The sequence below is a fragment of the Hemiscyllium ocellatum genome, chromosome 2 (genome assembly GCF_020745735.1).
Source record: "Hemiscyllium ocellatum isolate sHemOce1 chromosome 2, sHemOce1.pat.X.cur, whole genome shotgun sequence".
Classification (NCBI taxonomy): Eukaryota; Metazoa; Chordata; class Chondrichthyes; order Orectolobiformes; family Hemiscylliidae; genus Hemiscyllium; species Hemiscyllium ocellatum.
This window is the reverse complement of record NC_083402.1, coordinates 148,605,565-148,631,518: the sequence shown is the minus strand read 5'-3', so window position 1 is coordinate 148,631,518 and position 25,954 is coordinate 148,605,565. Positions and strand designations below refer to the sequence as shown.

Genomic DNA, 25,954 nt, shown 5'->3' with positions numbered 1-25,954 from the left:
GAGTAATTTGGGGTGCTGAGTTCAATGGACATGATTCGTGTAATACTGAAAGTTGTAGTCTGTGAGCCTTGGTGAGATGAGAGTGTAGTGGCTGGGTTAGTGTGAATTTGCATTTCACTCTGCACTGATCACTCTGTTCTCCTTGTCTCCGTTGGTTAAGCCTCGTGTTATGGTTTCCTTTGCGGGTCAGCACTGGTTCACCCCACTGTCTAATCTGTTACTTCCTCTGCAACCCTGTTGATAATCAAGGAGCTAATCTGCCTTTCTGGATATTTCCTTTGGGATAACTTCCTGGCTTTCAGTATCTGAAGTGGACTCCAACTTGGGCTTAAACATGAACTAACGGTGTGAAAGTTGCAGCAGGAGTGAGCACCTCTGCTTCTCCTGCAACATGATCCCATGGGATAGGTGCTAAAGAAACCAGGTGATTTAAGCTGAAGAGCAGAGATTGTAAGAAAAAAGTCACCATGAGTTGTGACCGACCAGTCACCATGAATCACACTCAAGTGACTTTACCAAAAATGGGAAAATTCAGCCTCTCAATTATTTCTCACAACAGAGAAACATAACCAAATATGAATAGGATTTGTGTCAAAAAATGGCCAATTTATTGTGATATGTTCTGGAACGAAGTGTATTTAAAGTAGTAAACAAAGTAGCTCCCCTTCTTTTGATTATAAGTGCGGGCAAAAAAAAAATCAAAAGCTGTTTTTATGCTTTGAAAAGAAAACCAAAGGCTGTTGTTCAGGTTATCCATAACTCGCCTTCATTTTTGTAAGCTTTGTCAGGATTTGCATTTGAAGTGGTATACAATTAGTTATGTTGAATATTTTGATACTAATGATAACCTCATGACTTTTAACCTCCTTAGGTATGAAGTAGCTCCAAGATCAGACAGTGAGGAGAGTGGATCAGAATATGAAGAGGAGGTATGTGCTTTATTTTAATTTTTGACATATATTAGCTTTTGGTCTTCTCTTTTGGAAGTCTTTCCCCTCTCTTCTGATAGTATGAACTTCTTGAGATCCATTTGCTTAGAAATACCTCTCTCAACTCCCCACGATCCCTCTGAGAGTCTTTGTATTGGTATCAATAAACTATTTAATTTGGAAGATGTCATGATAAAAGCTGATCTGTTCTCTACTTGCAGCCACAAACCTGAATGAATAGCAGGGATTACTACATAACCACCACAAATTGGAACCTGTTCCCCTCCTAGCTCTAGAATGCTGAGAATAATTGTAGTGCTTTCCAGCTTTTCATTGTTTGACATCAACTTGGAATAGTCTAAGTTCAATTTTTTTATTGTAAACCTATTGTTGGTGGCATTTATTAGTATAATTGCTGAAAGTGTTCATATTATGGTTTCTAGCTTTTCCACTTGGCTGGTAGTTAATTTTTTTTTGAGAAGAATTTGCTTTTAGCTGATCCTGCCAAATTAATTTTGACACTTATATGTGAGGATAGATCCCAGTGTGTGTTGGTTTTCCTTTGATGCCTTCGGAATGTTTTTTGGCATTCACTGTTATTGGGACCTCCCAAACAATACTGACACCACAAGTGGCTCAAGAGTAAGATCAGCACCACTACCTTGAGGACAGTAGGAGATGGGTAATTAATGCTGGCCTTGCCAGTGATTTACACATCATATACATGAATGGAAAAAAACCCAAAGACTTGCTTCGGGCAGTCTGTTCAATTGTGAGATTAGAAGATCTCTTTTATGCACAATTAATGTATTCCTTTTCATTTGAAAAAATCCAAAATAATCTTTTTTAGATAAAGCAATATGCTACAGAAGCCCAACTTTTACTTCTCCAAGGCCTCTTTTTAAAAAAAAATTAACAACTGTGACTTCTATTACTCAGTATTTATTTTCCAGCTGCTCACCAATTTTTTGAGGTTAAGCACGATTAGAAGTAACAGTATCGGCTGAAAAAGGAAATCAGTCTCAAAAGATTGCAGAAAGTCTAATTATGCTGGAAGCAATTAACACAAAAAAGCTTGCAACATTTTCCATTGGTTACACTAATTTCAGATGGTGGTTTTATAAAGTATGTTGAACCAAGATTCTCAATGCTGGATATAGGTTTGCTCGCTGAGCTGGAAGGTTCATTTTCAGATGTTTCGTCACCATACGAGATAACATCTTCAGTGAGCCTCCGAATAAAGCACTGGTTTACAGTGCTTTCTATTTATATGTTTGAGTTTCCTTAGGTTAAATATAAACATAGAAGGTGGGTTACATCACCAGGGCTTCATCCGGAGGCTCATTGAAGATGTTACCTAGTATGGTGACAAAACATCTGAAAATGAACCTTCCAGCTCACTGAGCCAACTTACATCCAGAACCTCAACTGAGCTACAAATATTCTCAAAGCTCACATTCTCAGTGCTGTTTAAATTGAGGAGCAGTTATCTTGACTTGTGCATCAAAACTTACTGGAAGATAGGACTTAATTTACTTGGATGACAAAGCACTGCTGTGACCTTATCTTTCTAGTACTTCTACTTACTGGCCTGGGGTTTTGCTGGTTTCCTTGATGTAATTCACTTGAAATTAGTGTAACCAATGGAAAATGTTGCAAGCTTTTTTTGTGTTAATTGCTTCCAGCATAATTAGATTTTCTGCAATCTCTTGAGACTGATGTCCTTTTTCAAAATAAAGGTGTTAAAGCTTGCTCTGCCATTAAAACTGGTCACTAAGCAGTAGTAGTCACCATGTGATATTTTGACTAATTATATTGAATGTTCAGAAGGCTCTTAAAAATGTTTATTTTTATTGTTAATGTACTAATACAAATATTGAGTGATATGGCTTATGACAAATCCATTTTCAGTTGCATTAAACTGCAGCACGTTAACCCCCTCAAATGTATTGTGGAATTTTTAAAGCAACATTGAAAACAAAATACAACTTTTAAAGTATGTCCAATTCGCTTATTAGATTGCATCTTTTATCTTTGATGATGTTCAGTGATTTTGAGGGGAGCCTAAAGAAAACTTAATCACTGTTTTTAGCTCAAAATGGAAACCCTTTCCCAAATTCTTCTGAAAACCGATACATCACTAAATGGGATAAGTTGATTGATTATTGTCCTTCATGTCTATTCAGGCAGATCTCTTCTTTTCCCCCCTGTTGCAAGTTTGTATGCTTTTGGAAACCTATGGAACGTGCTTATCCTGGATTGATCTGGCTTGTTCAATTTCCAGTTATAATCAAATTTAAGTATGTTTTCCCACTGGCTTTACAAAATCTCTGCAACAAAATTTTGTTGATTTCTTTTTCACCATCCTTATTTCCCTATTTATGAATCACAGACATATTTGGTATTACGTAAAAAAAAATTGACGAGGAATATTACTTTGTGCTTGTGTTTAAAATAATATTGAAAACATATCAACACAAAAACAAAAGATAGTTATTTGCAAATTTGAATTTTGAAGAGCTGACCTACAAATGTCTGTAGTTGTGAGATTTATTGGAAATTTTAATACTTGGGAGTTATTTTTTCCTTGATATTCTTAAAAATCAAAGAATATGGAGCCAAGTCACCAATAGAGATAAGAGCAGAATAAAGCCACTCAACTCCACTGAGTCCACTCCATCATTCAGTTAGATCATGGTTAAGCCGATCATCTTCAACACTGCATTCTTGTATATTTTTTCCCATAACCCTTGATTCCCTTGCTAATTAAAAGACAGCTTTGAGGAGACTTAACACAGCTTGCCAGTCCTCTTCGTAAAGAATTCCACAGATTCACTGTCCTCAGAAGAAATTCTTCTCCATCTCTATTTTAAATAGGCAATCCCTTATTCTGAGATTATGCCCTCTCGTCCCAGACACTGTCGCAAAGGGAAACAATCTTTCCGTATCTAACCTGTCAAGTCCCTAAGAATCTTGTATGTTTCAGAAAGGTTGTGTCTCACCTTTCTGAACTCCGGGGAATACAGGTCTAAGCTACTCAACCTCTCCTGATTAGACAATCCCTCCATACTCAGATCACAACGTAGTAAACCTTTTCTGGACTGCATTCACTGCCAATATATCTTGTCTCGATAAGGGGGCTAAAACTGTTCACTATATTCCAGCTGTGGTCTGAATAGTGCCTTGTGTAGTTGCAGCAACTCTTCCTACCATTCTAGTCCATTCCCTTTGAAAGGGAGGCCAATGTTCCTTTTGATGTCCTTATTACCTGCTGAATTTATATGCTGGCTTCTTGTGATTTACACATGAGGTCTTCCAAATCTCATTGCAGTGTTTCTTCATTTAAATAATATTCAGCTTCTCTGTTCTCTGTGTCAGTCTATTTCCCACATTTTATTCCATCTGCCAAGTCTTTTTGCCTATTCATTTTAGCATCCCTGTCTACATCCCTTTGCAGACTCTTTGTCATCCTCAGCGCTTGCTGACCCACGTAGCCTTGTTTCATTCTCAAGGTGGCTGTTTTACATTCATTTTCCTCATCTAAATCATTAATGTAAATAATATATAGTCAATAACTGTTTCCCCAGCACGAATTACTGTGGCACTCCTGGTTACAAGTTGCTATCTTGAAAGTGCCTCCCTTATACCAACTCCTGTCTTCTATTACAAAAACAAATTGCTGGAATAATTCAGCAAGTCTGGCAGCACTTGTAGGAAGAAAGCAGAGTTAATGGTTCGAGTCAGGTCACTCTTCATCCGAACTAGACATCTGTGGTTTCTCCCATAGTTTTTTTTGTTTCAAATCTCCAGCACCCGCAGTTCTTTGTTTTATTCCATCTCCAATACCATGAGCACTTATTCAGTAGCCTAATGTGGGATACCTGATGAACAGTCAGCTAGACTCAAAACATTAGCTTGCTTTCTCTCCATGAATGCTGCTTGACCTGCTGTGATCGCCAACATTTCTTGTTTTCAGTATCTTCTCAGATGTCTCTCTCTGTCCTGCTTGTTACCACCTCAGAGTTTTAATAATTTTGTCAGGCATGGGATTTCCCCTGTTGTGAAAGTTCGAAGGATGAGATTGAGATTCAGGTCATCCAATATCTTTATTGAATGATGAACTGGCATATAGGCTATTTCTGGCAATACATGCAGCATGAGAAGTCAGCCTTGGCTGATTGGTATTTTTCTTTGTGAATATCTGGCATGAGAGCAAGGATTTCTGGATAAGACATTGTTTATCTGAAATCTGTAATGCCACATCATATTGCATCAGAGCTCCACTGTGTTTTATTTTAATAAAATTCTGCAACCTATTAAGTTAAATGTGCTCTATTACTTTGTGTTCGAGTTTATTGTTAAATGAACATAAAGACTCCTGGTTGACTGTTTTATGAATTCTGTATTTATGATGTAATTCTTCAGTATGTCCTTTGTTTGATTCATCCCAGTGCTAGTGCACTGAGGCAAAAACTATTCCCAATGATGTAATGTCTCCATGCATTGTTTGTTCAAGTGTAAGGCTTTGTTGGATTTTTGTCTTTGAGGAGGAAGATGAAGAAGCCCCAGTTGCACCAGATAGTGAAGAAAAGAAGATTATCGTTCCTAATATTGAAGATGTATCTGACTTTTTTGCGAAGCAGATAATTGAGTATGTATTAAAATATTTGATCTTGGATTACAAGTTTAATTTTCAAGGAATTGCTCCAGGGAAATTTGCAATTTGAGTCTGCATCCAAACACAACAAAGTCAAATGTTTTATTAACGAAAACATATCCACTTGTACTTCCTGTCTATCATGACCCATTTTAATTCAAATAAGATCCTAAATCCTTTTTCCATCATAACGACAACCATTTAGCTCAAATTTGATAATTTTAAAAAGCCAATAATTGCACCTGAAGTAAGAGAAAATGTCTAAAATAGCAAGAAGTTAATAGGACCAAAAATTGTCAAACACTTAAGGAAAACACAAAGCTATGCTTGCATTGTTCTTCATAATAGGTACAACGTATCAGTGTGAGTGTGTCTGTCGAATGTAAGTGCCATCGAGTGGTGGAAGTGTGAAGTTGCAAGCATCACTAAGACCTCCTGTAACTGCATTAAATACGCCGCAGGAAAATTAACTTTATCCATAAATCCTTCAGTGTCTGAAAAGGTTTACTTTTTCAGACTGAGACCCTTTTGCCACATTATTTCAGTCCCAACTGCAAGAGCAGGATATTTTGAGATGTGGGGCTTTTCATCCTGACACTGGAGAAGTTAGCACAACCCCGCTGATCATGGTAGCTCCACAGACGCTTAATGCTCTAGGAAGCATCCAAGAAATCAATTTTGCCGTCTGGCACAAACTTAAATCTTGGATTTGATTCTATCCTCCTCAACAATGTTGAGCTTACCCAGAATGTTGCAGTAGCACTTTCCTATTTAATCCCAATTTTAAATTCTGTCCAGGGATTTGGAAGCTAATGGCCTCATGCCTGGAGGTGGGAGCAAGAACCGTGTGATCAGATGTAAAGATCAAATTAGAAACCTCATTGCCTTCCAGACTCCCTGCAATGTATTTCGGTGCTGAAAGGCTTAAGGATGGCTTCCCTGCCCAGTTGCTTTTGCCTGCGGTTATATATTATCTAATATTTTAACCAATAATAAGTCAAGAGTCAGGTCAAGTGGAGTCCTGGCTGTTAGATCTAGTGCCTGACCAAGTGGGGTTATCCCTCTTGTTGGGCGTTCCTTGTATAATGGCAATACCAGCCAGTGGAATTGAATGGTCACAGAGAACTACCTTTGTGTTACAAATTGGTCCCTAATTCCCCGATTCTTGCTCACTCAAGTGCTTCCCTGTAAGGGCCTGGCAAAACCACCCGACTTGCATTTCTTAGGTCCCACTGGTAGGCCACAACCTTTGTTCTGCAGTGGCAGCCAATCCCAGTTGCACAGAAGGTACTGGAGAACGATCCTGCCTCTGATGGATCGTCACCATATCTTTGGTACAGTGCATTTATGTTGCAGCAGGATTTCCGGGGTGGGTGGTGATACAGTCATTTCACAAGATCCGTAGAGCCCAAAAAGTCATCAAGTAAGTCCCTGATCAGGATTACATCCCATCTGATTTCTCAGAAATCGCCATGGAGGAATTGTTAATTGTTTTATCCCTTATGGACCAGCCCTCTGATCTGACCATAAAATTCCACATCATACACCTCTAACACACATACTGCTGCTTTCTGCCCTTGCCCTAAAACATTTACCACTAAAATTATTATTTGTGCATTTGTTAGTACCTGATTTTTAACAACAAACATATTCTTCCTGCTCAATCCCTCATTCACCCTTCCATGTAAAATCAACTCCTCTGAAACTCCATTGCCCAGGTCCTGTTCACCTGGGATTCCTGTCACTTCATGTTGGTTCCTGGTGCCCTGAGAGCTCTATTTGAAAATCTTCAATCTTTTGTTTAAATTCCTCTCAGATTTTACATCTGACTTTTGCGATGCTTTTTTAGAGGCAAGATTTTGTTCTGTACTTCTGATATTAATCTGAGCATAATTTGATATACTTCTGAAGGATTTCTTCGGAGTTGCTAGTTGAGAGATAAGTTTGGAAGAGCCTGCTGTATTGTTACCTAAAAATGAAATTATTTCCTTCTCTCTGCTCTACCACTATTGCCTTTTACTATAATCTGTAAGGAATAGTTAATAGATAGAATTAAGAAATTAAAAGTTTGTTCCTGGCTAATTAAAATTTCTGTTTGCAAACTTTGGCTCTTAAATTCCACAGTCTACTATCCTGGTGGCTTCACTAGGACCATACTGTCAGTACTTTGTCAGTATTTTTTCAGTATGGCACCGTGTCAGTTTTTGAGAGATCAGTGGGAAGGCAACTTGCTTGGAGCCAGTGAAATAGTAGTGTTACTTGGAATCTCTATCTTTTGAAGAGTAATGAGAAAATTACACAGGATTACAAACGGCTACATCGACATTCTGTAGAAGTAGCATTTGCTCTGTTTCACTTGAGGAAGAACACTAGTTCTGGATTTTCCAATAAGTAGAAAACTGTCTTGTTTCAAGAGCTGTTTTGCATAAATGGGCAGGTATGATTGTTATCTTTTTGATTTTAGATGTGCTAAACAAGATGTTGATGATGAGTACAGCATGCGAGCTGGAATGAAAGGTTCACAGTCATATTATGCAGTGGCACATGCTGTCACAGAAAGGGTAGAGAAGCAATCCGCTTTGTTGATCAATGGATCACTTAAACAGTACCAGGTAAGTGCAGAGATGAGAATATTCAAAGGATCAGATTTTCCAGTCTCGATCAGTAAACCTATTGCCAATCCTAATGGAACAAAAGAATAGACATTTGCGTTTTGATCAGTTCTGCCCACATTTCCTGGCCAGAGATTTTCATTCCTTGGCAACAAAGAATTCTCCAGGAATGTTTGGAGCCAGCTGTGGAGTGGATCAGTGTGAAAATCATGCCTTTTTTTTAATCATCAGATACCCTATTCTGTTATTTCAAAGGTTCTTTGTCACTTTAAAAACTGCATAAAATATGTGAGGAAGTTTGCCAGTGGAGGGATACAATTTTAAGACTGAAATGAGGAGAAATTTGTCTGAGAATTGAGTGTCTTTGGAACTCCTTGCCATAGAGATTAGATTCCCTACAGTGTGGAAACAGGCCCTTCGGCACAACAAGTCCACACCGACCCGCCGAAGAGTAACCCACCCAGTCCTATTTCCCTCTGACTAATGCACCTAATACTATGGACAATTTTAGCATGGCCAATTCACCTGCCCTGCACGTCTTTGGACTGTGGGAGCAAACCGGACCATCTAGAGGAAACCCACACAGACACTGGGAGAATGCACAAACTCCACACAGACAGTCGCCCGAGGCTGGAATTGAACCTGGGATCCTGGTGCTGTGAGGCAGCAGTGCTAACCACAGAGCCACTGTGCCACTCATAATAGGAGTAGAGCCCTTGTATAACTTTTAAGGCTGAGATAGATTATTGATCAGTTCGGGGAATCCAGAATGGTAGAGAAAAGGCCAGGAAACTGGACACGAGTGTGGGATTGACCATGGTCCTATTGAATGGAGAAGCAGCCTTGAAGGGCCGAAAGAGCATATGAAATAGGATCAGGAATAGGCCTTATGGGTGTTGACTAGGGGTGGCAGTAAGACAGGGAGTGTGGGATTAGGGTAGATTGAAGGGTTACATTGGGGGTTGTCTGATCTCAGGCAAGGGGCTGGCCTGTGGTAGTAAATTTGTATCATGTGCAGTGCAGAGTCACATGTCAGGTCTGATGGTCAGGATTGGTTTGTTAAGATGGGGATTAGTGGAGGACATGGGTCAGTTAGGGATCGAGTTTAATAGTTACCCAGGTGTTAAAGCAGATTTTCAATCCGCTAACCTTTCCTGAGTTCTCAATTAAGCTTAAATCAGAATAATCTGAAATCTCTGAATGTAACTCTGAATTGTAAATTTTTTGAAGGATTCCACGTGCTAGATTGTCAGAAGGAAATGTCCATTTGCTAAGTAATTCCATGGAAACAACTGCATCTGGATTTCCACATAATCCTGATGCTGAATTCCAGTCCACACTGCTGTAACAGCTATTTCCCCATTGGAATTTCTGAGCCATTATGTTTGAATAGTTTCAGCAAGTCATTATGGTAATAGTTTTTGATTTAGTGTTTTTTTTTTCCTCTGCACAAATTAAATATGCATTACTTTGAAGGATGAAACTCAGCAGTAATATTCTGTTCCTCACTTAAAATTAAATGTTTAAACAAGTGGATAAATGCCTCTTGCAAGCTGGAATAGTCTCAGTCCTTACTGTTAGGCCATTGTGTCAACAATGACTATTCAAAAAGGACAGAAATGGCTATTGTACAGGGGTTACAATTTTTTATTGAATCCCTAGTGCGTGGAAACAGGCCATTTAGCCCAACATGTTCACACTGACCCTCTGAAGAGTAATCCACCGAGACCCCTTCCCTACCCTATTTGTCTAATGCACCTAACCTACATATCCCTGAATACTACGGGCAACCTAGCATAGCCAATTCATCTAACCTGCACGTCTTTGGACTGTGGGAGGAAACTGGAGCACCAGGAGAAAACCCACGCAGGCACCTGGAGAATGTGCAAACTCCACACAAAGTTGCCTGAGGATGGAATCGAACCCGGGTTCCTGGCGCTATGAGGAAGCAGTACTAACCACTGAGTCACCGTGCCATCCCTGTGTGTGATGACATTATGATGCAACAGATGTCAGTATTAACAAGGAGGTGAATATTGAGGAACAGTACTCAGCAGTATAATATTATTTATTTCAGAACTGTGTATACCATCTTATTACTTCCAATAAATATATATAAAACGCTAAAGTATTGTTTTGTGTCTTAGAGGTAATTAACTTGAAGTGACCCCGTAGATAGGTTGTTTTTAAGATCTAAATTATAGAATATATTGCAAACATTTATAGTGTGATGTGTAAGGATGTTGAATCCCTCTATTTTGACCATAAGAAATAGGGACAGGAGTAGGCCATTCAGCCCCTTGAGTCAGCTCTGCCATTCACCAGAATAATGGCTGATCCGACAGCAGTCTTCATGTCCACTTTCCTGTCTTTTCCCCTTGATTTCCCCTACTGATCAAGAATCCATCTATATTAAAGCATATTTTAACAAGGTTTTCCCAATTTAAACTATAGAATCTCAGTTAAGTGGAGGTGAAATTACAGTTATTATTATCGTTATATATTAATCTAGCTTGTATCGGATTGGCTTTATGATGTTAACAAAGGTCTGCAGCCTTTAAATGTCATCCACATCCTGGTGGAGAGAGGCTGTGTACTGCTACTTCCAGGAGTCTTGACCAAGGAGAACTTGAAAGAATTAATTATTTTGTCATCGATGGGACGGGCAAGGAAATTTTGTCCTACTTCATCTACGTTTTTAGATTAGTTTAAAACAAATTCTCAATGCCCAAGAAACAAACTGCATTCTGTGAATTTCATTGGTTAAGGTTTACAAACAGCTTTGCAATTGTAAATCTGTATGTATGAGCTTGGGTATAACCCTTGTAAAGTTCACGATGAGTCAGTTTTAAACTACCATGTAAGTACAATAATATGGTTAAAGTTGAAATGTTAACTTCTAAAATTTTGTACCATAAGTAAGTTTTTTTTATCACAAATTTTAGCTTCAAGGGCTTGAGTGGCTGGTTTCTCTTTACAATAACAATCTGAATGGAATTCTGGCTGATGAGATGGGACTTGGAAAGACAATCCAGACTATTGCACTCATCACCTATCTGATGGAACACAAGAGACTAAATGGACCTTATCTCATTATTGTACCCCTCTCGTAAGTCTGATAAAAGTATTGTGCTGTGGGTATTTATTTTGGTCTAAGTGTGAACTGATTTTATATTTTTGATTAGTTGGTCAGGAGTTGTACTTGATTACAGTGGGGATTGACCTACTTTAAGCCACTTGCCCTCTGCCTTGTGGAACTGGTCATTTCACTACAACAACAAAACTGTACGTTATTTTCCAACTATGACCTAATGTGGTCAAGGGCAATGGTTATCATCTCTTTGCTTGAAGTTGCTGTCTATAAAACTTAAACATACAATTTTTTATTATTCATATAATTTTGTGTACAGTGAAAGGGGCTATGTAGTGTAATCCCCAGTGTTGCAGAGGAAAGAATGCATAATAGTTATTTTCACTGGACTTAGTGTTAATGCTGTTTCTATCCAAAGATGCTGTCACACCTGCTGAGTTTCTCTAGCAATTTCCAGCATCCGCAGTTTTTACATGTCACATCTTTGTTTTACTGTTTGTGCAATTGCAGTCCTGTTATGACTATGTTGACCTACATTTCTAATTAAATACTAGAAAGTAATTACTTGTCTCTGACTTTGGGCTGAATTGACAGATTGAACCAACTACTATGGAGACCTGAGTTCCAAAATTATTTGCTCCCGTAGTCAGCCTGTTGCATCTCAACCAAAATGTAAAACATTCTCCCTAACCACAAAATCCAGGATGAATCTAATCTGTCCAATTACTGCCCCTTCTGCCACTTTCCAGTCATTAATAAAGTTTTCAGTACAGCTGCAATGCAGCACCTACCCAATGTAAGCTTTTTGTTTTGATGCTCACTTTGGGTCCTTTCAGAATCTCTCTTAACTTTGATCTCACCATGGATGCTAGATCTTCTCTCTGGGGAGAGTGTTTGCTCATGTTGCTGCAGCCTTCAACTATATTCATAATTCTGCTGATAATGAAGAATGTACACCATAGTTCATCCAATTATAATTTTCAGACTTGGACTTCTAAAAGACAGCTAACATTTTTGCCACAGAAGTGTCAAATGACCATCTCAGACATGGAAAAAGTAGAGCCATCTCCACGTGACACACAGCCATCACCCAGACAGCTACTGGATATCATTGCGGTCACATTTTAACCAGAAGCTGATTGTATCACTTTAGCTTACACTTGGTGGAAGAAGAGGTTCTGACTGTGTACATGACATTATAAAGAAAATAGATGATTACCATGTAAAATTAAATAAAACTATTTCATGCTTAAATATTAACTTCTGGTATTGATGTAAAATGACTGTTGCTAAAGACTTTGTATAATCCTTGCAGAACTATTTTCATAGAAATATAACAAATGCTGGGTGTAAGTTTGCTCGCTGAGCTGGAAGGTTCATTTTCAGATGATTCATCGCCATACTGGGTAACATCATCAGTGAGACTCTAGTGAAGCACTGCTGTTATGGCCTGTTTTCTATTTGTTTCCTTGGGTTGGTGATGTCACTTCCTGTTCTTTTTCTCAGAAGTTAATAGATGGGATCCAAATTGATGTGCTGGTTGATAGCATTCTGGGTGGGATACCATGTTTCTAGGAATTCTTGTGCATGTCTCTGTTTGTTTGGCTTGTCCCAGTCAAAGTGGTGTCCTTCCTCATCTGTCTGTAAAGGGAGAAAGGCTAGGGTTTCTGGGTGTGTTTTATCTGCTTGTTTGAGAAAAAGAACAGGAAATGACACCATCAACATGGGAAATGACATCACCAACCCAAGGAAACACAAAACACACAAATAGAAAGCGAGCCATAGCACCAGCGCTTCACCAGAGGCTCACTTATATGTAGTGCAGTGACGAAATGTCTGAAAACTAACCTTCCAACTTACAGCCAGAACCTCAACCTGAACTACAAATCTTCTCCATACCCGCAAACACTACAAATTATTTTCAAGTTAACTCTGAATAACTTTTTCTGTTCATTCATGGAGCTGTATAACTTAAGGAATTTTTAAAATGATTTCCTTAATTAGGTGAAACTTCATAATTTGGAACAATTGAGAGTGCTGTTTCTGATTCTTGCACAAAAAATTGCCCAAACAAAGCAGGGGAACTTCATACAAATTTTATCATAGATACATTTTATAGTAAGAATTTCTGTACCTTAACTCTAGGAAGTCATAACTCACTTTCGTGACATAAAGTTGTGCAGTTGTTAAGATGAGCATTATGCCTTGCATACCACACATGACAAATTGATGTATAGTTTTACAAACTTTAGATTTTGTAATACTGTTGTTAACAAAAATATATAGCAGGTTGCTTTTGTGACTTGCAGCTGTCATGTGTTGTTAAGCATACATTTGTTTTCCACAAGTGAACCTTTGTTTGTCCTTAACATTTTGTTTTTAGAAAACTCAGATATTTTGTAAAAAAAATTTTAGTATTTTCAAGCTAAACGTTTCGCATAAAACTTAAATCTCCCGTGCTTTTTTTTTGAGTCCAACTTTCAAAGTTTGCTCTTGGATATCAAATCTGATTTGCTGTAATTAGTCACTAAAATAAAACAAAGAACTCTGAATGCCTGGAGATCTGAAACACAGAAGTTCTGGGGAAGGGTCACTGGACTTATTGTGAATCTGGTTTCTGTCCACAAATGTTGCCAGACCTGCTGATTTTGTCCAGCAATTTTTGTTTTTGTATCTGGTTGACAATTTGCTGATGTGCCTAATCAGCTGGTGTGGTGCATGAACTTTACAACAATGATAATATGATTTTATCGCTAAGATGTTATTTGAAGCTCGTATCTGTTGAACATTTTTGTAATATTAAAAAATTGAATAACGTTTTTGAGTGAAGTAATAAGTTGAACATCTTCCCTTTTAGAACTTTATCTAACTGGGTGTATGAGTTTGATAAATGGGCCCCATCTGTTGTGAAGATTTCCTACAAGGTTTGTTTGTTTCTTGTCTTTGTTATAGAAGGTGTACTGTGATTTTCCTGTTTTCAGTTCTGTATATTGCTTTTTGCTATTAATTTACTTCCAAGTAGTTAAAGCTGGAGTGTGCTCCTTTACATTTTCCAGTGAGTAGGAAAACCTGTTTCTGGATATTGTTTCTTTATTTAATTTTATGTAAGGCCCCAATTGGATTTCACATTTCTTTGAGCAATATACTCATTTGGACACTGGCATATTTTAAAACTAATTATATATCAGTGCTTTTACATTCTGCAGTGAGTAGGTGGAGCATGAATATGACACTGGTGATGAATATGGACTGAACAGCCATGAATAAACATAATGGAACGGTTTAACTGAAAAGTTGTCTAAAGCTTTTAGAAACTATCAGTGTTATTTTCTAAAGAAAGAAGCTGGTGCAAGATAATTTCATACTACTGCAGCTGTAAATATATTTTGTTTTGCATGAATTGTGCAGATTCTCTCTAAATTTAACAGCAGCTTATAGTAGAAAAACTGGTAAATAATAACTGAGTTAGTGTAACGTAATTCTCATCCTGTCTAAGGGTACACCAGCTCTCCGCCGGTCGTTTATTCCACAACTGCGCAGTGGAAAATTCAACGTTCTTTTAACCACTTATGAATATATTATCAAGGACAAACATGTGCTTGCTAAGGTGAGATCATTTTTTTTTTAACGTATTTGACAGACTTTTATCTAACAGTAATGAATGGCTGGATATCCTGAGCAATCTCTGAGCCACTATGACAATGGCAATAACACTTGGAAATTAGCCTTAACTCTTTTTTTTTTCTCTACTGTTGAGGTTAATTTTCTTTGGTAGGTGATAAGATTCCAAGCGTCAGCTCTAGAAACCAAGTCAGAATTTTCTTCGTAAGGTTAACAGGTCTGGCAGCTTTTGTGGGGAGAAAGCAGAGTTAACATTTGGAGTTGCCTGATGCTTGTTCAGAACTGGACTCCATTTAATTCTACTTTTTCTCCAAAGATGCTGCCACACCTGCTGAGTTTCTCCAGTTTGTTTTTGTTTCAGATCTTCAGTATCTGTTTTAATCAGTCTCAGAATTATCTGTCTCATTAACTGGGAGCCTTGAGGAAAGGAATGAAGGATAAAGGTTGTTTAAAAAATTCATAATTTTATTCATTCGGTCATTTCTGTCAGAGGCAAAAGAGCCTTCTGCAATTTACGAATTTGTTGCATTTTAAGCATTCTCAGTAACATTTCATAGAATTGTGACACATGTTCTGATTCATCAGATATTTCTTCTGTGTTGCAGCTTCGATGGAAATACATGATTGTAGATGAGGGTCATCGTATGAAGAATCATCATTGTAAACTGACGCAGGTGTTGAACACTCACTATGTCGCACCACGCCGGGTCCTTTTAACAGGAACTCCGTTGCAGAACAAACTCCCTGAATTGTGGGCCCTTTTGAACTTCCTTTTGCCGACTATCTTCAAAAGCTGCAGCACCTTTGAACAGTGGTTTAATGCTCCATTTGCAATGACTGGAGAAAGGGTAAAGATCATGCCACTTGAGCTTTGCAGTTGTATTTAAACCTTTTAAACTTTATATTTTAAGAAATATAAACATCCAGAAAGATTCAGCACAATGTAGAGCATGCATATAATCCAACCAAATCAATTCTGAAAAATGCATATCTGGTTAATGTATTGTTTCTTTTCTTCCATTGAAATATTGAAGATTTCAGAAGTGAAATTACTTTGTTGCTTTGAAATCAATTGCAATGTATAATTTCTGGAGTTAAAAGTGGGAAATGGGGTTGGAGGTGTAGCAAAGATTGACCCAATAAGCTTATTCAAATAATACTTGCACTGTTTTCAGTTTAATAAATTTGTTGTAAAAGGATGTGGCTACTATAGTTTCAGATGCAAAAATGAAGAATTTTAATAAAATCTCAGGCAGTAGAAGTAATGGAGAAACATTAAATCTCAATGATCTCAGTTAGAGAGGTCTTCCAGGTAGCGAATCCAAAATTTGATCAGTCTATTTGATAAGCCTTTTTTCTTTCCAAGCCATCTCAAGTGCTGAATCTTTGTGTTAAAAAGAATTTTACAGATTTGCCAGGCTTCTGCTACTGCTGCCCTCAAGTAGCCATAAACCCTCGCAAAGTTGACATTATTTTCCCAGGAGTTGCATCAAAGTTAAACATGATCCTGTTTTCATCCAGTATCCACTAAGGGAATAGGCATTGGAAATAGGTTTTGTTTTAGTTACATACTTGCCTTTCCTGCACCTAAGGCCAGGGTGTGATAGTTAATTGTAGTAATTCAATGGATATTTAAATGAGCAAAACCCAGGGACTAAACTGGGTACCTTCTGGTTTATGTTCTTAATGTGAAATATAGTGCATTTATCCAAACAAATAAAAGATTTAGTACTAGATAAATTCTTAACTTTTGTGCACATAATTTTTTAAGAGTTCTTTATTAAGAACTTAAAACTTTAGCTTGCAGATGTAAGATTAAACAAAAAGTTGTCTTAGTCCCTGAAGACCATGGGTCTGCATTCTCAATAGAAGTGATTACAGGTGGTGGCTTAACCTGCAGCTCATCAAGTCTCAGTCATGTGGGTGAGATTGAGAGGGTGGGATCTTCATGGTAATCTCAGTCAGTGTGGGAATTTGTCACTCTGGATTACAAACCTGCTGAGCTATCTGACCTCCCAGAAGTAAGAATACATTTTATCCAGTTAGAATGTACTTTCTGTCCTCTCTCCATCCTTTTAATATAACAGAGTAACAGTTCCAAGATGTCCACTGATCTAGGTAATGTGTAAATCCTTGCTAATGCATTTTTCCTTCATGTGGAAGAGGCTAGGACTTTGTAAAACTTTGTGGGAAATCCAAATTAAATACACTCTTTGAGGAGGATAAGTAAACCAGAATGTCTTCTGGATTATTTGTCTTGCAGGTTGATTTGAATGAAGAAGAAACAATATTGATCATTCGTCGTCTTCATAAAGTGCTACGTCCTTTCCTTCTGAGAAGGCTGAAAAAGGAAGTGGAATCCCAGTTACCAGAAAAGGTTATAACATTTTCTGTAAAGATTTTGAGAAACCTAGAATCGGTCATGTAGAAGTAAACTTTTGTTGTGTGTCTGAATTAAATCTAAAAACGTTTAATAATGAGATTTCTAGAGGTTTGCTGATCTGTTTCTTGGCTAAGTCATCTCCCAGAGGTTGGAGGAGAGATAAGTTGATTTGAGTTAAGGAACCAAAAGGTTGTAGTTTCATTGCTCGTTATAATCTACAGATCACCCTCTAGCTCCATTCCTTCTAATGTCTCCTGCCACTGCACAGACTTCTTGTCACATGCACCTCAAAACACTTTGCACTGCCGAAACTGTACGAAATGGACTTGTACTTTAAGGAATTTGGAATGTTATCCTATTCAGAACAGGACAGTATTTATCAGTCAGAGACCACTTGCTGCTCATTTGGAATAAATGTGTATTTTCCCTTTAATTTGGTATTTCTTGAAAATGATCCTGACCAATACAAGCTGAAAAGCTTGGACAAAGCTTTCTTCAGTAATAGTCAAACATGTCAAATGCAAATATAGATCCTTCTTGTTTTGTTTTTTTTATATATAACGACAAATTGAATTTTACTTTCAGGTTGAGTACGTCATCAAATGTGACATGTCTTCTCTACAGAAGATTCTATACCGCCACATGCAAGCTAAGGGAATTCTTCTTACAGATGGTTCTGAGAAAGACAAAAAGGTAAGGTCTTAAAAAGTGATTTGGGAAAAACATGTGGATCATTTTGAATATCACAAATGAAGCTTGCAGACAGAGTTATTAAAGACTATATGTAATACAAAAAAACTTTATGGATATCCATATCGATTGTGCCTCTTTGAAATAACTATCCAATTAATGCCACTGTTTTGCTCTTTCCCCAATGTCCTGTAAAAGTTTTATTCCAAACATATATTCCATTTGCTTTTAAAAGTCCTATATTGATTCTGATTCCACCTCTGAAAGTTTCTGGTAGTGCACTATAAATAGTCAATTTGTGGGGTTTTTTTTTGGTAAAACATCCCAAAGTAATTCATAGGAATATTTATCAAACAAAATTTGACATCAAGCCATTTAAGAAGCAATTACTGCAGCTGACCTTGCTAAAGAGGTTAGTTTTAAGAAGGATTGAAGAGAATAAGCAAGGGAATTCTAGAGCTTAGCACCTGGGCAAGAGAAAGAATGGCCACAAAAGACAGAGTATTTAAAACTTAGGATGCTTGGGGAAGGAATTGAAAAGGTGGGATTTTGGGTACAGCTGTCTTAAGGGGTTGCAGGGCTGCTGGACAGAGTTGGGATGGGCAAGAACACAAAGACTTTGAAAATAAGGTTGAAAGATTTAAAATCCAGTCTTAACCATGAATGAATGTAGTGCATCAGTTACAGGGTTGATGGTTGAACAAGATTGGATGTAAGTTAGGACATGGACAGTGGAGTTTTGAGTGTGACCTCAATTATGCAGAAATTGGGACTTGAGTGAAATGCATATGAGACTCCAAGTTTTACAAAAAGCCTGGATGAATCGCAGCAGTCTGTGTAACAAAGGTATGTGCACAGTGTGTTAAGTGGTATTTCAGAATTTCACTGATGGTTTGGAATGACACACTAGCCTCATTTGGAAATCTGTGGTATGACTTAAATGGAAATTTAGCAGTGGCATTGCCAGCATCTATTGCCAATAATCTTGCAGGTAGTTTCAGTCAGAGATTTGGAATGTGCTGTCAAAGAAATCTTGACAAATTCCTGTAGCACCTCTTGTAGGTGCGTCATTGTGGAGAGGTGAGTGGAGCTATTTTTTGTCCTGGCTGATGTTTCATGTTTTGAGTTTTGTTCAAACTCCTTCAAGGCAAACTGAGATTTCTTTGCACTCCTGCCTTGTGCCTTCTAGATGGTAAATAGATTTTGGGGACCTAGAAAAACATTTGCCTCTGCCCTTTAGCTGCATGATTTATGTGGCTCATCGAGTTAAGTTTATAGTCAATGGTGACCCTTCTATAGGATGTCAGTGATAGGAATGCAGAGATGGCAGTGCCATTGGAATGTCAAGGAGAGTTAGTTAGATGTTCTGTTGTGGGAGTTAACCATTATCTGGCACTTGCTGACACAAACTTTTCTTGCCACTTGTAAGCCTAAGCCTGTTACCTAGATCTTGCTGCTATGAGCACAGACTGCTTCAGTATCTGAGGAATTGTAAATACTGCTAAACATTCTGCAATTACCAATAAACAAATGTTTAGCTATCACTGCCATGCTGGAGAGGGTGGCTTAGAAACTGCACAAAGCCGTATGAAAAGCTGGTGCACTCCACCACCAAACCTTTAACACCTGGAGGAAGAATGCCTCATCTTCCACCTTGGGACCCTCCAATCACACGTGACCAATGTGGATTTCAATGGTTTCCTCATTTCCCCTCCCCTCACCTTATCCAACCTTCCAACTTGATACCACCGTCTTGACCTATCCTACCTGTCCATCTTCCTTCCCACCTATCCGCTCCACCCCTCCTCTCTGACCTATCACCTTAGTCCCCAACTTCACCTACCTATCCCATCCTCAGCTATTTCCTCCCCACATTCCCTCCCATTTATATCGCAGTCCCTTTGGGCCATTCCCTCATTCCTGGTGAAGAGCTTATGCTTGAAACGTTGATTCTCCAGCTCCTCGGATGCTGCCTGACCTGCTGTGCTTTTCCAGCACCACACTCTTCGACTCTGATCTCCAGCAACTGCAGTCCTCACTTTCTCCCATTTCACTGTGCATACCTATCATCAGCTTTCTTTTGTAGCCTATCCCATCAATTAGCTCAATTATGTACTCTAGGGTGGGACCTTCATACGACCTTGCAGTCTGGCAAGCCGGTTCTTGTGCACTATGCCAAGCCACTATGATTGGTTATGTGTCAATAAACTATCCCATTATTTAGATGCACAATCAGTGTTTGAACTGGTGTCTATTCGTGCAAAGTCAAGTGATGTTTCTTTTTCGCTGTCGACGTCATCTTGCTTCTCCTCCTCCTCTTGCTGTTTCACCATGGCCTAGCCAGGTGGTAGCTCAAGGGATTAGTTTACAAGTGCAGTGAGAGGGGGCAGGAAGGTAAAGAGAAACATGTTCACACTAACTGTGGTATCGAAATCAGCAGACCGTGCTGAATGATGGAAAATGGTGTGTGAGACCAAGGATATGTACAAGCTATTGCTATTTCCTATGGATTCAGAGACCGCAGTCTCTACAGAGTGTGCTCCAATGAGGCAGACGCAGTCTCCTCTCTTGAGAAAAGAAAACATGTTGATGTGCCTGTGCCCTGCAGGTTAGCACCTGTTGCACTGCCGTGTTCCCTTGTGTGCTCCTTTCCCTGCCAGAAAAGGGAACTATTTGAGTGAGGGTGGGGTGATGTGTACGAATGATGTTGCTGTCATGGTTAAGTAACAGAACTGCATGTCAGCTGAGAACAGAGTATAGCTTGCAGCAATGCTTTGTGAGGTGAAGCTATTATTTGTGCCTGAGCATTATTGCTTAATAGAGATTGTTGGCAGCTGAGTGAACGTGTGTTTTAAGCATTGTAAGAGAACAATGGTGCACTTTGTGGGATATAACATTTAATGTGCATTCACTGACCTAGCTCTCCTTTTTTTGGTGAGATTCTGGAACTTGTTAGAACGTGGAATCCAGGTTCTTGAGGCTTGACCCCTAGTGCTGACTGCCATGGCTTGGGCCTTCTACTTCCTAGCTTAACACTATTGAAACATTGAACACATTTAAACAAATCCGATTTTCCCATTTAAAACCAGTGTAAAAGCAGAAATTAGATTCTGGATGTTTCTTATAAAAAAATTAAACCATAAAATTTAATATAAAATATTTCTATCTCTGTTAAGGACATAAAAACATACGAACAAGGAGCAGGAGTAGGCCACTACTCAACTGGTTGTGAGCTCAAATCTGCATACCCACCTACTTCTGATCACCTTTTGACCCCACACTTAATGCAAACCCAACTAATTCTATCTTAAAAATATTCAAAGACTACTTCCACCACCTTTTCAGTAAGTGTTCCAAAGACTCATGAGCCCTCTGAGCAAAAACATTTAGTCTGAGCTTGTTTTAAATGGGTGGCCCCAATTTTAAACAAGGGCACTGAGTTCTAGATGGTCTCATAAGAGGAACCATCCTGTCTATGCTGTCCCTGTCGAGACTCCCCGGGATTTTTGCATGTTTTAGTCGTCACCTCTTACTCTGCTAATCTCCAGCAGTCATAAGTATAACCTGACCGATCTTTCCTCATCTGGCAACCCACTTGTACCCATGTATTAATCTGATTAAACCTTTTCTGAAGTGCTTCAGATGCACTTGTGTTGTTCCAGTACTGCACACGGTACTCCAGTGTGGTCTCATCAGTGCCCTGTATAACTGCAACGTTAACTTTTCTACTCTTGTATTCAGTTTCTCTCGGGATAAATATAGTATTGTCTTATCTTTCCTAATTGATGGCTGCAGCTGCAAACTTACCTTTTGTGATTCATGCGTCAGAATACCTGAAGTCCTATGCAACTCGGAGCTCTCCAAAATCTCTTGCCATCTAGATAATGTGCTTTTTTATTTTGCGTGCCAAAATGAACAATTTCTCGTTTTCCCACATTAGATTCATTTTCCACATCTTGGCAACACAAAACCTATCCATCTTTTCATCGTCTCCTTATGTCTTCTTCACAATTTTCTTTTTATCTTTTTGTGTTGTGATGAATCTATACCTTCCAAATCATTTAGGCGATAGTTGACTTGCCAGCACTGATCCCTGTGGCACACCACTCATTATATCTTTGCCTATTCTGAGAATGGGCGGCTTGGCAGTGGCTGGGGTGGTCAGGATGAAGGACGGTCAGGATCAACTAGAAGGTTCAGGGACTGAGAGAGATTATTCCAAAATGTTGCACATCAGATCACATGATTCTGCATCCAATCTGGCACTTAACATTAGAACTAAATACAGTAACACTAAATGAAAATATAGTTCTGATTAACTAGCCAATGTTAAAGCAAAATAACTTAAAACTGAACAACTTAAAACAGAACTTAATAGATTTTTTTTAATCAACTTGTTCAGGTATATTACAACAAATGTCTGAGACAGGTGGACGTTTGACTTGGACCTCTGGCCCAATGTTGAGACTATACTGTGTGTTGTTTACACTGGAGGCAGTATGCATAGGATAATCCTGCGTTGCAAATTCCTTTCCTCCTTTGAGGGACAATCAAATTTTGCATTTGTTGACATGAGAATGAATGGACTCTAGATCATAGCTCATAGATTTAAGGACATTTCTCTATTAGGACTAAACAATTAAAATGTACAGTCGATTAATCTGGTTAATTACATTCCAAATTTGAGTCTTACCCTTATCTATTATGTGGATGAGAGGGGGAAGATATATAAGAGACCTATGGGGCAACTTTTTCACACAGCAGGTGGTACGTGTATGGAATGAGCTGCCAGAGGAAGTGGTGGAGGCTGGTACAATTGCAACATTTAAGAGGCATTTGGATGGGTATGTGAATAGGAAGGGTTTGGAGGGATATGGGCCGGGTGCTGGCAGGTGGGACTAGATTGGGTTGCAATATCTGGTCAGCATGGACGGGTTGGACCGAAGGGTCTGTTTCCACGCTGTACATCTCTATGACTCTATTTGATTGAAAACAGAATATAGTTAACGCTAAGTGAAAGTGAAGACTGCAGATGCTGGAGATTAGAGTCGAGAGTGTGGTGCTGGAAAAGCACAGCAGATCAGGCAACATCCAAGGTGTAGGAAAATTGGCGTTTTGGGCAAAAGCCCTTAATCAGTTAATGCTGACAGTCTTAATTAAAAGAGAAAATGGTGGAAATAATCAGCATATCTTGCAGCGCCTGTGAGGTTCCAAAAGGTTTTGAGCTAAATGTTAACTGTGCTCTCGCATAATTGTTGCTAGACCTACTTAGTAATGTCAGCACTTTTTATTTAAATCTCTGATAAATTTTCTATTGGTTCATATTTGTGTTTGTGGTGCTCTCAATGTACCTCTAGTGCAGTATTTAAAGGTTGCTCCAGAGGAAAATAGCTAACTTCTGCAATGCCAAATTTAAATAGCCTCTTTTCAAATAAAGGGTTGAGGTTGATAATTACACCTGTTAAGTTAAATACTGTGATCTCTAAATACTCATGTATACTGAAAATTGCTTGGGAGTAGTCCAGATTTATTGTTTTGGGCAGTATGGTGGCTTAGTGGTTAATACTCAATGGGCCAAATGACCTGCTCCCATAAGGTAGGATTCTCTGCTTGTGTTCTGTTTATCTTTTACAAAAAAATGTTTTCTTTCAGGGTAAAGGTGGTGCTAAGACTCTCATGAATACCATAATGCAGCTGAGAAAAATATGCAATCACCCCTTCATGTTTCAGCACATAGAGGTAAGTTCCCAATGCTATCTAACCAAGGATATCTGCACACTTACTCATTTTTGATAAAGCACAATTGAAACTTGCAGTAATTTGCATTTAAACATTTTATGCTTGAATCCAGAATAAATTACAGATATGGCAAATATAATGTAAGCTTCAATAACAAATAAATTGAAAGGTCACATAAGATCATTCAATGGGATCCTTCTTTGTTTTGTTATTCAGCCTCATTTGTGCCTCATTTCTTTTTTTTGTAGAGGTTTTCAGTTAGTCCAGGCTCCTGCTCTTTCACGTAATCTTGTGTTCTTTCCCTTCAAACATTTATTCATTCTCTTCTTTTAATGTACTTGTTTAACCTGTTTCCACCATCGTCTCAGTGTCCATTGCAGACTACAACAACTCGCAACAATATATAGTTTTCTTAAGTTGCCTGAGTCTTCTGTCAGTCACCTTCAATTTGTCCTCTTGCCAGTAATCTTTCTACGATTGAAACAATTTCTCCTTAGTTACTCAGAACTATTCATGACAATTTATCTTTGTAAACCTTTACTGTGATAAATTATTATTTATTTTTGATTAATGCTACACATTTTCAGTTACTCTATGCTCAGGTCTGAAAATAAACTTAATACAAAATAATAATTTTAAATACAAATAAATTAAGACCAACAGAATCCTCTATCAGTGACTTTTTCCGATGTCCTAAACAAATCTACATTGTATAGTGAGCAGGGCTTGAAAATATCGTGCATTATATTTGGACCAGCTGTTTTTAATTTGTTTCACAGACTTTGTACATGTCTCTTCATGTCATGGATTCAGTAATCAGTGCATTTGAATTTATAATATCCATGTTACCTTGGCTTTAGTGTGCTCCCTTGTAATCCTTTGATTAATAAAGGAGGTACATGTTGGATTATGAGAGAGAATGTGGGAGGTGCAGGGAAAGTGAAGATGCATTTTCCCCTCCCCCACAGTGTCCAGACAATTGCTGTCTAATTTTACACATAAATCAAACTGAGGGCCATCCACTTGTGGAATTGTATATGTTAGAAAATGCATTTTATCAAACCTGTGCTTGCTTTATTTATGTAACTAAAGCATTAACTTGACTTTGCTGTAATTGCCTTTAAAAAGTGCAGTGAGGGAGCTTTTTGTTTATGTATAATTTTAGATGTTAAATATTTTGTTATATTGTATGAAGTGCTTTTGAAACTACTTTAGTTAGGTCTTGATCAAACAGATCAGTGACACAGTCATTTACTTTGCCCGTTCTAACTAATAGTGTCACAATTATTAGAGCAGATGAAACTGCACACAATTTTTTTCATTCCTTTCAAAGTGCTTCATTTTAATATTACAAAGACAAATAATGTTATTTGTTTCCAAAATAAATGTGACTCAGTCCCTAATAATTAACATACTGCAGTGACCATTTTTGCTTTGCTGTTGTAGGAATCTTTTGCTGAACATTTGGGTTATAATGGAGGACTCATTACTGGGTAAGTGGTAAAACAAAACTATAATGTAACACCAAATTTTGAGAGCTAATTCAAGCCAGCGTATGTTTTTGTGTATCACAGATGAAGCTGTTTTGTTTCATTAATACCATATGTGCAAATCTACCTTTTTTAGTTTAATATAATACTGTGTGGGGGATGTCTTTTCTCCACTCTCCATATTGTTAACATTAGGTCTATCATGTCGTTTAATGGAGAAAGACAAAAAAGGCTCCACGCTTTCTCTGTGTTCCCATTGATTTTTTTTTCCCCTATGGGATGTGGGGAAAAGATAAAAGAATGCTTAAAAGGAAACAATATCTTAACATGTTAAGATTTACGGACATATGCTTTTTTCAAATTTTTTAAACTCTACTATTTTATTGTGTGGATGGAGATCAAATCCTGTGATCTTTTCTGAGATGCAGGAATGAAACTGTCTTTTGGGTGGTGTTTGGAGCAAGGGTTACTGCTTTTGTTTGTTGCTGCATCATGTAATAATTAGGGAAGAATGGTTTCAGGTTCCAAACATTTGTAACTGTGCAGGTCATGCCGTGTCATTTACAGTGTCAGTAAAATATCTGAGATAACACAGTTGCTCTCCTTTTCTTGAAACATGTTCATAGAATGTTGAATATTTGAAGAGAGAAATGGCTTTAGGTTTGCTGGAGTAATCGAACTTATTTCCTTGCTTTGTGCCATTAATCAACTTCAATACCTGTCTATTTGCTTAACAGGATGT

At 38.2% G+C, this 25,954-nt stretch overlaps 1 protein-coding gene across 5 annotated transcripts in view; it reads left to right on the top strand.

The window, feature by feature from the left end:
* The window catches only part of LOC132825681 (probable global transcription activator SNF2L2), a 124,941-nt gene that overhangs the window by 50,767 nt on the left and 48,220 nt on the right, over positions 1-25,954 (top strand). For 3 of the 5 annotated variants that reach the window (XM_060841065.1, XM_060841091.1, XM_060841073.1), the window contains exons 13-23: positions 872-929; positions 5,477-5,580; positions 8,051-8,198; positions 11,144-11,307; positions 14,147-14,213; positions 14,786-14,896; positions 15,516-15,758; positions 17,174-17,287; positions 17,879-17,986; positions 23,636-23,722; positions 25,169-25,215. In XM_060841065.1, the coding sequence (XP_060697048.1) occupies positions 872-929; positions 5,477-5,580; positions 8,051-8,198; positions 11,144-11,307; positions 14,147-14,213; positions 14,786-14,896; positions 15,516-15,758; positions 17,174-17,287; positions 17,879-17,986; positions 23,636-23,722; positions 25,169-25,215 (1,251 nt within the window). The remainder of the gene's footprint in view (positions 1-871; positions 930-5,476; positions 5,581-8,050; positions 8,199-11,143; positions 11,308-14,146; positions 14,214-14,785; positions 14,897-15,515; positions 15,759-17,173; positions 17,288-17,878; positions 17,987-23,635; positions 23,723-25,168; positions 25,216-25,954) is intronic. The other 2 variants (XM_060841081.1, XM_060841098.1) reach the window with 1 other exon arrangement.